The sequence below is a fragment of the Aplidium turbinatum genome, chromosome 12, assembly GCF_918807975.1.
Source record: "Aplidium turbinatum chromosome 12, kaAplTurb1.1, whole genome shotgun sequence".
Lineage (NCBI taxonomy): Eukaryota > Metazoa > Chordata > Ascidiacea > Aplousobranchia > Polyclinidae > Aplidium > Aplidium turbinatum.
In genome coordinates, this window is record NC_137483.1 from 11,855,840 (window position 1) to 11,870,635 (window position 14,796).

Consider the following 14,796-nt stretch of genomic DNA (forward strand, 5'->3'; position numbering starts at 1 on the left):
CAAGGTTACCAGTAACCGGCCCTGCGTCAAAAGCCTCTACAAGTATGCGAAACTACCAGGAATAACCTATCAAGGCTTTGTCAGTCCGAGGATAAAGATTCAAAACCAACCAATTTCATGTTCAACAAGGCTGGGAATGTAATAAGATCTGGCAGCCCTGCAGAGAAGCAACGAACCGAAACGGCAAACAGCAAAATCTGAACAAAATCTATTTATGATTTTTCAATGTGTTGAGTAGTTCATTTTTGCGGCATTGTCTTTATGAAACTGAAAATAGAGTCTAAAAAAGATGTAGGTTAGCCCTAGGCTAATTCATGTCAAGGTTGGTAACACCATGGAATATCATGTCCTTCAACGTATCGCCGGCTGGACATTGTTTTGGTTTACTTTGTATCGTACTTTTGTTAAAATTTTCAAGTAAGTTTCTTTGCCATAAATCTGTTTTATAATTGGAAAAAAAAAATACCGTTAGATCTACAATTTTACATGATTAGTTACTTTCTTCTGTTTGTAGGTCTACCCTAGTCTAGTTGAGATTTAAAATCTTGAAATATATACTACCATATGTTTAGCATAGTCTTAAATCACTTTTAAATTTTAGACCTCCCACCACGTCACAGTGCTGTGGCACTGCTCATTATAACAATGCCATGTCACGAGTTACGATGGCATAAAATCTCAGATCCCAAATATGTTGTGAAGACTTTAATATATGATATGTTTTTGGTTATGAAATTAAAGTCAAAATCTACTTTAAATGGCTACCTTTATATGAAAACAATTAATTTATTTCCAGTTAAGTTTTATGTATAAAACTTTTACATGATAATGAGCCTTGCAGGTCTTAACCCCTAAGTATTGTTGCATGGAACACAGCCAAGTCTTAAATTTAATAGCAGCTTAAAACTCATGAGTCTTGAAATAACTAAAGAGTATATATCTCTGCTTTTAAATTTAATGTTTGGTGATACATTTTATTTGAAGATGTCTTTTCAGAAAGCGACAACCTGAATATAACTGCAGAATTGTTACATTAATGCATGCTGTGGTTATCACTACAGTTTCATGTGCAGACACATTTTTTAGTGGATCAAACCCATTTTCAGTTATTGGTAAGAATTTACAATTCAGAATAGGCAGTGGCTATTTGACCGGCTCCGGTCTCTGAATCTGAAACACTATTTGACCGGCCATGACGTCACTATATAGGCACTTTTTTCTGTTTCTCTTTCATAGCAAAAGACGAGAAGAGTGCCTATATATATAAGTTCTAAACTCGACAATATATTCAACTGATTCGGTGGCCCGTAGGATACGTCTCCGGCTGGTGTTCCAGTGGGAATGAGTTCGATACTACGCGGAAGCGTTCGTTTTTTTTAAATTATTAACTAAATTTTCACCCTATTTTGAAATACCAACTAAATTTTGAAATATGAGTAATAAAGTTAGAGTTTTTTAGTTTTCTGGAATTTGAGAATTTCTCTGGATAATTTTCCGTTTGTCATAAGAGGATGTGCTTTATTACTCATATTTGAAGACAAAAAAAATTGGGCTGTAGGCTACTCAAATTAAAAATTGACCACAAAAATGCAGCAGCCTAACAATTAAGTCACGTCAGGTCAAAATTTAGTTAAAAATTAAAAAAAGAACGCTTCCGCGTATTATCGAACTCATTCCCTCTGGAACACCAGCCGGAGACGTATCCTACTCGCCACCGAATCAGTTGAATATAATTGTCGAATTTAGAACTTATGTAGGCACTCTTCTCGTCTTTTGCTTTGAAAGAGAAAAAGAAAAAAGTGCCTATATAGTGATGTCATGACCGGTCAAATAGTGTTTCAGATTCAAAGACCGGAGTCGGTCAAATAGCCACTGCCTTCAAAATAACAGTATATATCTTTTATTGGAAATTGAGTTATAGTATTGTTTTCCTGTATCATACTTTTAAGTTATATGTTGAACTCAAGTAGCCTATTTTATGCCAGTTACAGTATGTTACATATTTTTTGGGTGCAACCTAATTCGTACAATGAACAATTCATACCGTCAGTTCGTACCTTGAAAAGATCGAGAGAAAAAATTAAAAAAGCCGAAGTCGCTGATCGAAGTTTCCGCAAGCTTGGGATATCAGTTAGGTATCGGTAGTTAGAGTTAGGGTATCGGAGTATCGGTATCCGCAAACAAACAAACTGAAAAGATTGAGAGAAAAAATAGAACATCGCTGATCGCAGTTCCCGTAGGTTTTCACAAACATTTTAAAGTTTCCGGTAATGATCCTAAGAGTGTGCCGAAGTCGCTGATTGCAGTTTCCGCAAACATTTTAAAAGGGTTAAGGTGTTTCCGCCAACAAACAAACTGAAAAGATCGAGAGAAAAAAATAGAACAAAGCCGAAGTCGCTGATTGCAGTTTCCGTTTTTCCGCAGTTTCAGCAAACATTTTATCTATTTTAAAATTTTCGGTAATGATCTTAAGAGTTTGCCGAAGTTGCTGTCTCGCTGATCGCAGTTTCCGCAAACATTTTAAAAGGGTTGGGGTTGATCGGAGTTTCCATAAACATTTTAATAGGGTTAGGGTTGATCGGAGTTTCCGCAAACATTTTAAAATTTCTGGTAATGATCCTAAGAGTTTTTGTTTGTTTGCGGAAAATTTTAAAATGTTTGCGGAAACTGCAATCAGCGACTTCGGCTTTCTTTTTTAATTTTTTCTCTTGATCTTTTCAAGGTACGAATTGTTCATGGTACGAATTAGGTTGCATCCTATTTTTTGATTTGTAACCAGTGGTGAATATTAACTCTTTCAACTTAGCAATACAGTAGTAACTTATTTTTTATTGTTGTGATGTGTGAAACTTGAACTTGTTTTGCTGTTATGGAACAAGTCTTTATGATGTAGTCCGAATGATCTGATGCTAAATAACTCTATCCTTTTGCCACCATGCTCAATTGCTACAAAGCCATACCTACTGACTTATTACTCGAATAGCGTGAAACTTGGTTATTACATGTGTATAATGTTGGAGCTGCAGTATCAAAATATAAATTATGCTTGTTATTAATAATTAGGAATATTGCTTGCAGTATGTGCCAATAATTTTTAATGTTTCATCTCCATAGACACATATATCTCAAATTTATTAGAACAGTCTGGCAGGCTACAAGCATACTTTAAGAGTAACTATGGTTTCTCGCAATTAATCCTACTGTATATGCTGCAATGTTGTGAACAACAAAAGGAAGTAGTTACATACTCATATAACAAGTAAAAATAGAGTTGCAGTCATCTCTGGAAAATTGAACACTAATATCTATTGGCAATGTATAAGCGGAATGGCCCGTTTCGGTGAGTCCGATTCGGTGAGTTCCCTATTCGGTGAGAGCCTTTTTCGGCGAGAGCCCTGTTCGGTGATTTTTTTTTTAATTATTGGGCACCGTAGCCTAATTATCATTGACGTTATAGGGTTAGGGGTTAGAGGTTGGGGGTTAGGGTTAGAGGTTGGGGGTTAGGAGTTAGAGGTTAAGGGTAGGGGTTACGGGTTAGGGTCTTATTTCAACATTTAGCGACGTTAAAACGATGTAAAAGCAGCAATGATATAATTAGGCTACGGTATGATACCGGTACCCGATAATGTTCAAAAAAAATTTCAAAAAAATCACCGAATAGGGCTCTCACCGAAAAAGGCTCTCACCGAATCGGACTCACCGAATAGTAGCAGACCCATGTATAAGGGTACAGTGGTACACATATGCTTAACAGCCTAAACAATAAACATTGCCTAAGACTTCTTGATGATCTGACACTAAGATTGTTAAAAAATATAAGACCACATCAATTCAATAACATATTCAACAGAGAAACATATGATCCCTTCAAACTCTGCACTTACAATTGAATGTTTACAATTTCGTGAGAGCTACAAGTCATTAAAAAATGTTACAATAATCTAATGAAAAAAAGTTGCAATAGTTCAGTCACACTGTGAAGAAAGGGGCGTTCTTCCCGGCTATCAGCACAAGGCCCAGCCTCATGGGCGAAACACGTGTCTATCGCTGTCAATTCTTGCTACAAATCGGCTGCCGAGAAACATATAGTTCAGTCACACGTTAAGAAAAAAAGGTAGCCTATAGCCGCGCCCCACAGGCTGCAAATGTTATTGAAGGGAAGATAATTATCTTAAATTATAACTGGAAAAACAGACCAAGAATGGATTTTGATACTCAAACATTAGAAAATGGACAAAATTAGTTTAAAAAACTGCTGCAGGAAGAGCTCAGATTGTGAACAATGGTGCCACAGTATCCAACATTGACAAGCATCATTCAGAGATTGAGTTTTGGTATGCAAGCACCATAAGCAGTATTTCTAAACAGCATAAGTTCTACAACTAATAAAAGAAATAACCAAGTCACGCGTCATTCAGTTTAAAGTCTTTATGTCCCCCCCCCGCAGTATTCATGCATAATTGCATATTGGCATACGAACCACTTCATTTGGGATGTAGTTCCTCTGACTGTGTCATAATGTAATGGACCATTGCTGCTGATACTAAACTTCATAGTTTTCTTGAACTGTTGAAAATATCAGATATGAAATTATTCTTGTGGATGCTGTCACATTCAGTAACATCAATACAGTATTATATGATATTCAACTTTAAAAATAAACTTGTCTTTTCAGGTTTGCCAAACACTTATCCTCAGTTATTTATAATCACGGCATCCTTAGGTTATTTTTTCTATGATTTTACATGGTATGTTACATTTTTTATTTTTTAAAACTTTGTTGACATTCACTTTGTAATACCTTGTCATATTATCTCATACATACGCGCCGACTTCCGGGGGGCGGCGCCCCCCGTAAACTTATGGCTGAGGGGCAACAAAAATGGTTATTACAAATGGTGTTTCAAAGATAAAACACTTCGCGAAAGAGATTTAGATTATTTAAACGGACTTAAAGAATGCCGAAAGCGAAAAATAGCCTACGTTGGTCTTCCCCGCAAAACAGCAGCTGATCGCATGAGTTTCTCATACGGTATTGAAATTTTAAAGTAGACGATTACGCTGCTGGAATAGTCACGTAACTATTCACAGCAATATTAAGTAAACCAGCTAAATTAGACGCGCTAATCTCAACGAGGTCTTCCCGCTGTGAGATCAATTATCGTCGTCGTCAGCGTATGCTCAAATTCTATGAATGGAGACAAAGGACCAGATGAACTTCAATTCGCTTTTAATTCCAATTCATACACAACATGAATTTGTTGTATATCCGGATTTCGAGCATTTAGCTCTCTTCAGTACAACTTTTGAATTGCGAATGAATAACACTACAAATGAACTGGTATTTATAGCGAAAAAGGTTCCACGTTGACAGCAATGGCATTGCAAAACCAACGTCAATCACTGCCAACGTAGAGCAAACAATTTGGACAGTGGCGAAACGGTTGAACGAACAATGGATAAAGGCCTACGAATAAAATTAACACGTGGAGAAACTTGCGTTAACAATATCGACGTGGAATTTCATTGCGCTAGTTTAACGTCTAGTTATGATTCAACAGAACGCATTGTTTTGTTCGCACTTCGCAATGTGTGAGAATTAAATCGAAAACCGATAAAGGAAAAGGTGTTTAATGGTCTTGGGCGCAGATATTGTCTGCATTAACGACGTCTCTTACCGCTATTATCACCTAGCTAACCTGACATCATTGTTTTATGCGGCCGCTAAGGTTTGACATCGACTTCAACGATCATGGAATGTTACGTAATAAGAACGATTATATCCTACACGCAAAAATAAAAAAATCGATCTCTTAAAACAGCTCTTTCCGCTGTTTTGTCTCGTGAGCTTTGCATATTGCTCAACAAGTGCATAAAGTTTAGAATTGACAAGAAATCATTAAATTTGAAAATTAAGTTCGAATCACTGCAAATAAACGTATTCAAAACTTTTAATTCGGCCGACGCCATTTCAAACTCCGTAATCTACGTCGGCAATGATTTTGCAGCAGTAAAATGCGTTCGTTTTGAAAACTGCCGAGCTGGAGACAACAGCTTGTCCCGTGTATAAGTTGAACCTGTCTTTTTGAGGTAAAAATCACTTGCGAACATCTCGACCTACACTCGAGTTCGAGTATACGGTATTCGATAAAAGACTATAAAGACTTTCGATAAAAAACAGAAGAGAAAACACTTCGTCTTTGTTAGCGCTTTAAAGGTAAGTAATTAGCAAAACGAGGTTAATAAAACTGATAGCGGGTTTCCACTCTGCTTAAAATCATGATTTTTAGCGTTTTATTTCGATAACTTCGCTGTCTTGATCGTTGTTATTTGCTCGCACGAAAAGGAAATGAATCGGCTTGTTTTCCAACTGTTCCAATTATGAGCTAACAATATCAAAATTTTTATGACTGGGCGTACTGCATGCGTAAAACTAATCGTTTCAAGCAGCGGTTCTAATAAATTCGGTTAGCGACTTAGGTGTCAATATAAACAAGACAGTAAGCTTAATCAAAGACTATTTTAATTGAGTAAAATAGCGTTATGGTTATGACGTCATCACCTTTTTCGCCCCCCAAGGTTTTTTGAAAAGTCGGCGCCTATGATCTCATAAAAATGATCATAAAATACATTGATGTTCCAACACTTTACCTGCATTGTAATTGTTAATATAGGTTAATTCATTATAATAGGCTAGATTCATTTAAAATACTGTACTTGATTATTCAATCAATGGCAATTTATCTAAAACGAATTCTGTGCTGTCATTGCCAGGTGTCTCTACCACCAAACTGAAGGTCCGGTAATGTTGATACATCATGTCATAAGCATTACATTTATGTCAGTGTGCCTATACCTCCAAGCATCGGGGACTGAGGTAGTGGCAACTCTGTTTGGTAGCGAAATCACTTCCATTGTACTAAATGTGAGTACATTCAGAAGATTTTGATGTCAATTAGTTTTTTTGTGATGTGGTTACAGTGCTTCCCTGAAAACGTTCGGGTGTGTTCTATTTTGTTGGTCTTGCAGCTGTTAGTCAATCAATTACTTTATCAATCATTTGTTTGTGGCAAATCACTTCACTCAAATCACTCACTTCTTTCTCAAAGTCACACAGGTTTTTTATATTTTCTTTTTGTGATTTCAATAGTGAGAAACCTAATTGCAGCTTTACAATTTGTACTTTTAAAGTGATCAACTTTGAAAATGAATTATGACATTCCTGTCTGAAGTAAAAACGACTTTATGAAATGATTATGTGTAGTTTGTATGAAATACGAGACCCTTCTGATTGATACCTTTGTTACCAAATATTTTTTCTCGCAGATAAGATGGTTTCTTAAAGAACATGAGCTATACAATGACACTTCAGTTGGACTTTTTGTGGATCTGTTGTTCGTTATTTTGTTCGTGGGTGTTCGAATGGGCGTTGGTAATGTTTTTATACTTTATACTTGGTCAGAGTATTTTTTTTTTTTATTTGTACCATTATCTCAAGGAAAAAGTGGCATAATGTGGCATATATTTATTCAGGTGGCACACTTTGTTACTGCGTTTTGATGTCACCCCGGCCACCGACCTTGGTCAAGATGGGAGGGTCTGCCTTTTTTGCTGTGAACTGTCTTTTCTTTGCCCAAATATTATCTTTCTCCAGGTAAACTTGTATCAATGGACATTTTTTTGTGATGCATCTAAAAAAGATTAGGATGTTAATCTTGTGTATTAGTGTAGAATTTTAGAAAGTTTGATACAATTTTTTTTTCTAAATCTGCTATATATGTATTTTACTTTCTGTGGCTACCATTAATTAACGGCTTATGTTACTAGTTATTTTTACTTTTTATCTGTAGCATTGTTGCTTCATCTTTTGTAAAACCTTCGAATCGCCCCATCTAACATCAGTAATGTTATGACTATGCAGGTATCGTTATACCAAGTGGGCTGACAAACAGAAGGAAGCTGACGATAAGCTTCAAGAAGCAACTGGCAAACCTAACGGTGCAATTAAGCATACTTTAAATGAAGGCTCACTTCGCAATCGTAAAATTTGTGCTCAAAATGATCAGCAACTCTCCTTTGAAAACTCTCCATTTTTGACGACCTGACTTGGCCAACCGTCGACACTGCACAGGGCACATGTTGATTGTTGAATCAATGCAAAGAGGACTGAATTTCTCGCTGTGGACGTCTTTTGAGATTTACAACTGCTTCTACCATCCCTATTACAACTACAACTTGAGATAGAACAACTAGGAAATGGTAACAGTTCTAAATTAATGACATGGGTACGTGTGATTGGAAGAAGCGGTTATTGTTGAAAGTCATCCACACTTTTTGGGTCTTATGTTGTAACGGTGTTTTTTATACTGTAGTTCCCGGATTGAGATGTTTGTGTACGGATGCTCGTTTTATTCATGACTTTGCTTTTTTTTTAATCACTTTACATGCAACTCAGGCATTTTTGTTAATACTGTAGTTCTTCAATCGTGCTGTTAGCTGTGAAAGCGTTTACCATTCTTAGTTCAAATCTTCCAATTGGGTTGCTTACCTGACTTTGGCGGAGTTCTCAATGGTAGCACATTGTTTCGTGAAATAGCTACATCCACAAATCACTAATAATGCGAAAGCATAATGTATTTGAGGGTTTACAGTAAAGTTTTTGTAAATGTCTATAGGCTACAACCCCTTGCAGGTTCAAGTTAATCATGTTATAAAATAGCCTACTGGTATTTCCAGTTTTTTTTCGGTAGGTTTTTTAAAATGAAGCTTATTTGAAGCAATTGCACTTTCTATGAAACCTTTTCATTTGCAAGCTCGTGCAAATCATGCCATAATTATTTTTTAATCAATGAGCTGTGAGGGCTTCGATTAGCCGAGTGTTTATGCTCAAGAATAAACTAAATACATTGTTGTGATTTAAAGTGTAATGCGAATGAACAGCTGCACGCGCCCAAACTGCGATTTTTGAGTACGTAATGTAGCCTATTATTATTATTAATATTTTCTGCTGAGTGAGTTACTTTTCGAGCAAACTTTTGAAGGTGTGATTTAGTTTGTCTTTCTACAACCGACGACTGCTAATCACTATTTGCGATTTACATATATGCAGTGGTGTTGCGACCGTGCCATACTTTAAACTGTTTACCTTGTTTTGGTATCAAGTTAGCACGTTATAACGTTCGCTTTTTGTCGCTTCTACCTTTTCCTAGACTTCTACTACTATGTTTCGCATAGCCTATATTGTTTTTCGTCGTGATGGTCAGAAATAAAACAAACTTAACTGAGCTTAAACTTGAAGTCTCCTGGTAAGTTCACTCTTTATCTTCGTTGTTTCAAAATTTAACCCTGCTTCTGAAATTGTTTTTTTGGCACATTTAAAAACCCGTAATAGGATGGTTTTTTTGTCGTTTCCGGTAGGTTACTGAAGTTTTTATTAGGCTATATTGTTTATATATATTGTATAATATATAGGCGACTCGACATTTTCACTAGGTTAAGTAGTAGAAAAAAAACACCTCAGGCTTGGCTATTAACAAAAGTTCAATTCTTTGTGTCTAAAAGTAAAACAGTATTGCCATTAGCCTATAGCAGATATAGCCTAGGTCTGCAGTCGGTCACCAGAATAAGATTTACCGGTCACCAGATTTATGCTGGTGTGGCGATAAGTGTAGTTAAAGCGGACCCTCTGGAAAGGCTTTTAAGGCAAATGTGTTTTTTCGCGAAGCTCAAAATATGACGTAGCCTATAGTAAAGAGGAGGCAGTTCTCCAATTTTACTTGTCAAAGGAGGGAGCTCCATGAGACCGAAACTATGGTCTATGACCGTGATTTGAAACTAGTAGGCTTCTGCGAGGTTTTTGAGGTCTACCCTGAAACATTTTTTGAAAGGTTTTGATGACCACAAAACGGTGAGAGTTATTGACCAGAACTTTATAGCTGAGCTGTCAAAAAGACAACCTACATTTTTTTTATTATTAAAATTCAGAAGAAATGTTAAGTGAAAGATTTCAAATAAGTAGTATTATTCAGAAGTAAAATAGTTGGACTCCTGGTTAATCTACTGTAGGCTAATCAAAAAATAAACAGCCTAAAATGTAGACACATATCAAATTTATGTTCAGCAAACAAACGTTTCGAAAACTATAGGCTACTGTCAAAAACATTTTTAGCACTGAAGATGTAGACAGTACCGTATCTTTTTCGAAACGTTTGTTTGCTGAACATTCTCATTGCTTTAAGAATTGGCGCTCCAGTGGTTTCAGGAACGAGGAGGCGACTGATTTTTAACTAATTGATCCACTTGTTTTAAAGTATCAGGTTTGGTGGCTGTGCTTAACTATATTTATCGATGCATAATACCGCAATATTAGATCCTTTCAGTGGCGTACGCAGGATTTTCTCAAGGGGTGGGGGCACGGGCGCCGATCCCTATAGGACAGTGGGGACATGTCCCCACCATCTTTTTACATGTCCCCACCATCTTTTTACATTATTTTTGTAACGTAAAGGGAAAATATTACCCGAATGTCACAATTTTACCAGTCCAACGTTTAAAATATATTGAAAGGAGGGGACAACATTTTTGTTTTATGCGAGGAAGCCCCAACCGTAGTAGAAATGTTTTATTAGGCAGAGAAACCCTGGTGTAACTCGCAAATTGTATTTAATTTGGTTACGCCAGGGCCACACAGTGCAGAGTTTTAGAATTACTTTGAAAGAGTCGTACAAGCATGTAGTGCAGTAAGTGTAGCTTGTGTTACTTTTGTATAAGAAAAAAGCTATTTTTTAAGTTATTATTACATTGAGGTTAAGAGCTGCTGAAATGTCTTTACCGGTTTGGCAAAAAATTGTATAGGCTATAGGAAAATCAGCAGTTGGAAGGCTGGCAGGCAGCTTTTTTTCAATTGAAAAAACTCTTACCCTACCCAATTTTTAAAAGACTTGTCACGTTCCAAATCGTCTTCAGTATGGACATGGCCATGGTCAACCTCCTAAACTTCAAGATCGATCGGTCAGAGTATTTTGCAGTCATTGACAGCTCTCAGCAAAATCTTACTGACTAGGCCTATTTCAAGTCGACCGATCTTGAGCACTACAAAATTCTACAAGAATCACTCTTTAGTGGAAAGCTACAGCCCACAATCACATTTGGTAGACGATTATCTTCAGTTCTTTGACACAGAGTCCCTTGCACAAGATTTTCGAATGATATTCAAGAAGATACCATCCACTGTTCGGCAAATGTTTCCGCAAGTGGAACTTTTGCTCATATCACCAGCCCGCTCGTGTTCAGCTGAACGCTCATTTTCAACTTTGCGACGTATCAAAACTTTGTTACGATCTACCATGACACAGAAACGGCCAAATCATGCAATGGTCTGCTATGTGCACAATAAAGTTTTGAATTCGATCAACCTTCATTACAAGCCAAGGATCAACCAAGGACTTCATTTTTAATTCGCCGGAGACTCGTTGCCGAGTTGCAGTGTTTGGACTTCTGCTGTCCAATGCTGACACTGACAATTAAAATACATCGCATTAGACTTGTAGCCTATCTACTGTAGGCCTATTTGTTTGTTTGTTGAACAGACCCCAATCTTTCAGCTCGCTTCGCTCGTCTGCCCTTTCTTTCCTAGTACATGTCCCCACCAATCTTAGAGAGCGATCGGCGCCCATGGGTGGGGGGGTCATTGGCGGTAGCGAAGCCAGGAATTTTGAAAAGGGGGTTTTTGACGACCGGCGGACGAAGCCCGACGGCGTTTTCGCCCAAGACGACACCCAGCGGCGTGGGGTCTGGGGGGGCCTCTCCCAGAAAATTTTGAAAAATTACTTTGCATTTGGTGCATTCTGAGAGCATTTTCAACAAAAATGTGGGTATGAATATTCTTGTGAAATGGTGCTGTCAGGTGGCATAGCAAAAAGATAAGATCATGTTTTCTTCGGCATTTTTTGGAAATTTGGCTAAGTCTCTACGTTTTCTTGTTGCTAATTCCTGGCTGAGATGTTTGAATGTTTGGTGTTGGCAAAACTCGCTCTTTTAATGCAGTTTTGTTTAAATTTAGGCAAGTTTTTTTAGACTGAAAGCATCATTCCCAAGCATAAAGAGACTGAAAGCATCATTCTCAATATCGTGACGTCACACAACATTTTTAAGGGGGGGGGGCATGGCCCAATACCCCCCTGCGTACGCTAGTGGATCCTTTCATGCACGTCTTAAACCATTATGGTTTTGCCACCTTTTCCTTTTGTTGGTTTTGTTACTGTATTTCTTTTTCACAATATCATTTCTTTTGCATTCTGACAAAGAAAAATAAATTGAATTGAACATGAGTTTAGCCTACTATCTGGATTTTGGACTCTTTATTTTTTGATTAGATCATTCAGAAGTTATCTCACAAAAAAGACTGGTGGCTCTGACATGTAGAATATTGTCGTTTCTACCTTTTTCTAGACCTCTGTTACGTTTAGTATTGGCTTTGTTTTTCGTTGAGATGGTCACAAATAAAAACACAGGTGAACTAGGCTATATCTTGGGGTTTCTACCGCTTTGCTTCGAAACCTTTAGCGCTTTTCATCGCTAGGGGACGCTCTTATGTCGTTATGTGACGCCTTCTGTCTTGATTACAAAAGTCAACAATCGAGGTATTGAATTGAAAATGGGCTTTTTCTGAATTAATGTTGTGATTTAATCCAACAGAAAACAATTTAAATCTTAATTATTAGCGTAGATGTTACGTTGAGGCTGCAGTCTTTGTTTTACATAGGTTTTTCACTAATGCAAAAACCTATGATTCAACGTTTGCTAACGTTGGATCGGTGTGGAGGTGACGAGTTTAGCTGACTGGGGTCTAAAATTATCGCTTTATCAACACAACTTTATAACAAAGCACACTTGATATCTTCAAGACATAACTTTCCTGGGTATAATTGGATTTCCGCACAGGGTTGATCGGTTTAAACCGGGACGGTTTAAACCGCCCAGTTGAAACCGGTTAAAACCTGGTTTAAACCGGGCAGTTTTGACCACCTATTACTGGTCCAAACTGGTCAAAACCCCTTTAGTGTATGAACCAAATTGCTTTTCAATTGAATTACAAATATTACCCTCCATGTTTAGTAATGATGTTCAACTGTATTTTGTTTTGATCAACAATAACCTAAATGCTGGAACAAAAAATATTCACTTTCTCTGTTTATTTTTGATATTTCAATCAGTGGGTTACCGTATTTTACCGGAATGGCCCGTTTCGGTGAGTTCGATTCGGTGAGTCCGATTCGGTGATTCCGATCCCTTAACGGGGGATTTTTTCAATTTTTTTTTTTAATTATCGGGTACTGTAGCTTAATTATCATTGCCGTTTTAGGGTTAGAGGTTAGGAACTCACCGAATAGTAGCAGACCCATGTTTTACGGACCATAAAGCGCATCCGATTATGAGGTGCACTGTCAATAAATTGCTTTGATTAGTTTTTTGTTCAGATATAGAACGCAACGTATTTTAAGGAGTATGGGTTTCCGTATAAAGCTCATTAAACAAAAATGCGTAATAAATGTAAGCAAGTCACAATAGTACAAAAGAAAAAATGGGCCTAGTGAATATCACAGTTGCTAGTTGCTTTTACCGTAGTTCATTTTGTAAGACGGTAGTTTATTTATATAATAATAGTATCGGTACTGGTTTTGAGTGTAGGCAATCAAGCACTACTTGATCCATACATTAGGCGCACCGGCTTATAACGTGCACGAGCAATTTATGAGAAAAAAAAGGATTTAAATTGCGTCTTATGGTCCGTAAAATACGGGTATTTTAATTGAGAAAATTTAAATTCTAAAAATAAGTTTCTGATGAACCAAAAATGCTTGGTAGAACGATGAACAATTTGCACAGCCAACTAAAGTACAAGAATTTATTCCAACAATTTTTTTTTTATGAAAAACATTTGCTATAAAATTTTGCCTGACAGGTCAGTATTGGCTGCCATATGAAAGTTCAGGCGGCTATGGCCGCCAGCTATTTCGAGGCCTGCATATCAAAATGGTCACAACTGCTTTTATATTTCCTAAATAGCCCAGGTAGCCGACCACGACCAATCACTACAGAAAAATATTTTTCTGGGTTTTGACCGATTTAAACCTAGTTTTGACCGGTTAAAACCAGGTTTAAACCGCTTAGTGGTCAAAACCAGTTTTGACCACTTAGAGATCAACCCTGTTTCCGCAAGATGATGATGTTGTTTTTGCTAGTTTGTTTTATTTGTTTTTGTCATTGTTTTCATGTCAAGTTATGGCCTATCTATTTTGTGATTCGTGCAAGGCATAGTGCGTTGTGCTTGAAATGGCTTTGCCCGTGGTAGGATTTCTTTGTGGGGTTTCCTTTGCCTGCCTTGTTCTTTGCTATCAGCTGAACGCATCAAGATGTGTTCCCTTCACAACCATCAGCATTCTTGATAACGCCGATCTTCATAGCAACTGCCCAGTGCCCATACAAATCTTAAATATATCAGCTAAAGCTATTTGGGCTAATAAAGCTATAGCTTAAATATATAATATATATGTTTTTTTATTTTTTTGTAACATTTTCTTTTTTTATTTTTCCTTTACATCTTAAATTTTTCTGAAGATGTTGCAACCGTGCCAAATTTTTTTCAACTCAATAACTTACTTCGGTCACAAGCACGTTTTAACGTTCGCGTTTTGTCGCTTCTACCTTTTTCTCGACCTTTGCTATGTTGACGTGTATTGTTTTTGATATGGTGGTCAGAAATAAAAACAACTGAACTGAAGATATCAATGTCAT

The 14,796-nt window shown here is 37.1% G+C and overlaps 1 protein-coding gene across 1 annotated transcript; it reads left to right on the forward strand.

Moving 5' to 3' along the window:
• The first annotated feature begins 242 nt into the window (after positions 1–242).
• On the forward strand, positions 243–9,291 carry LOC145780983 (TLC domain-containing protein 5-like). The gene is made up of 7 exons (XM_082592672.1): positions 243–417; positions 997–1,112; positions 4,676–4,748; positions 6,775–6,925; positions 7,327–7,432; positions 7,534–7,654; positions 7,922–9,291. Exons 1-7 carry the CDS (start codon positions 335–337, stop codon positions 8,103–8,105), a joined length of 834 nt encoding a protein of 277 aa, XP_082448798.1. The 5' UTR covers positions 243–334; the 3' UTR covers positions 8,106–9,291.
• The last annotated feature ends 5,505 nt before the right edge of the window (positions 9,292–14,796 follow it).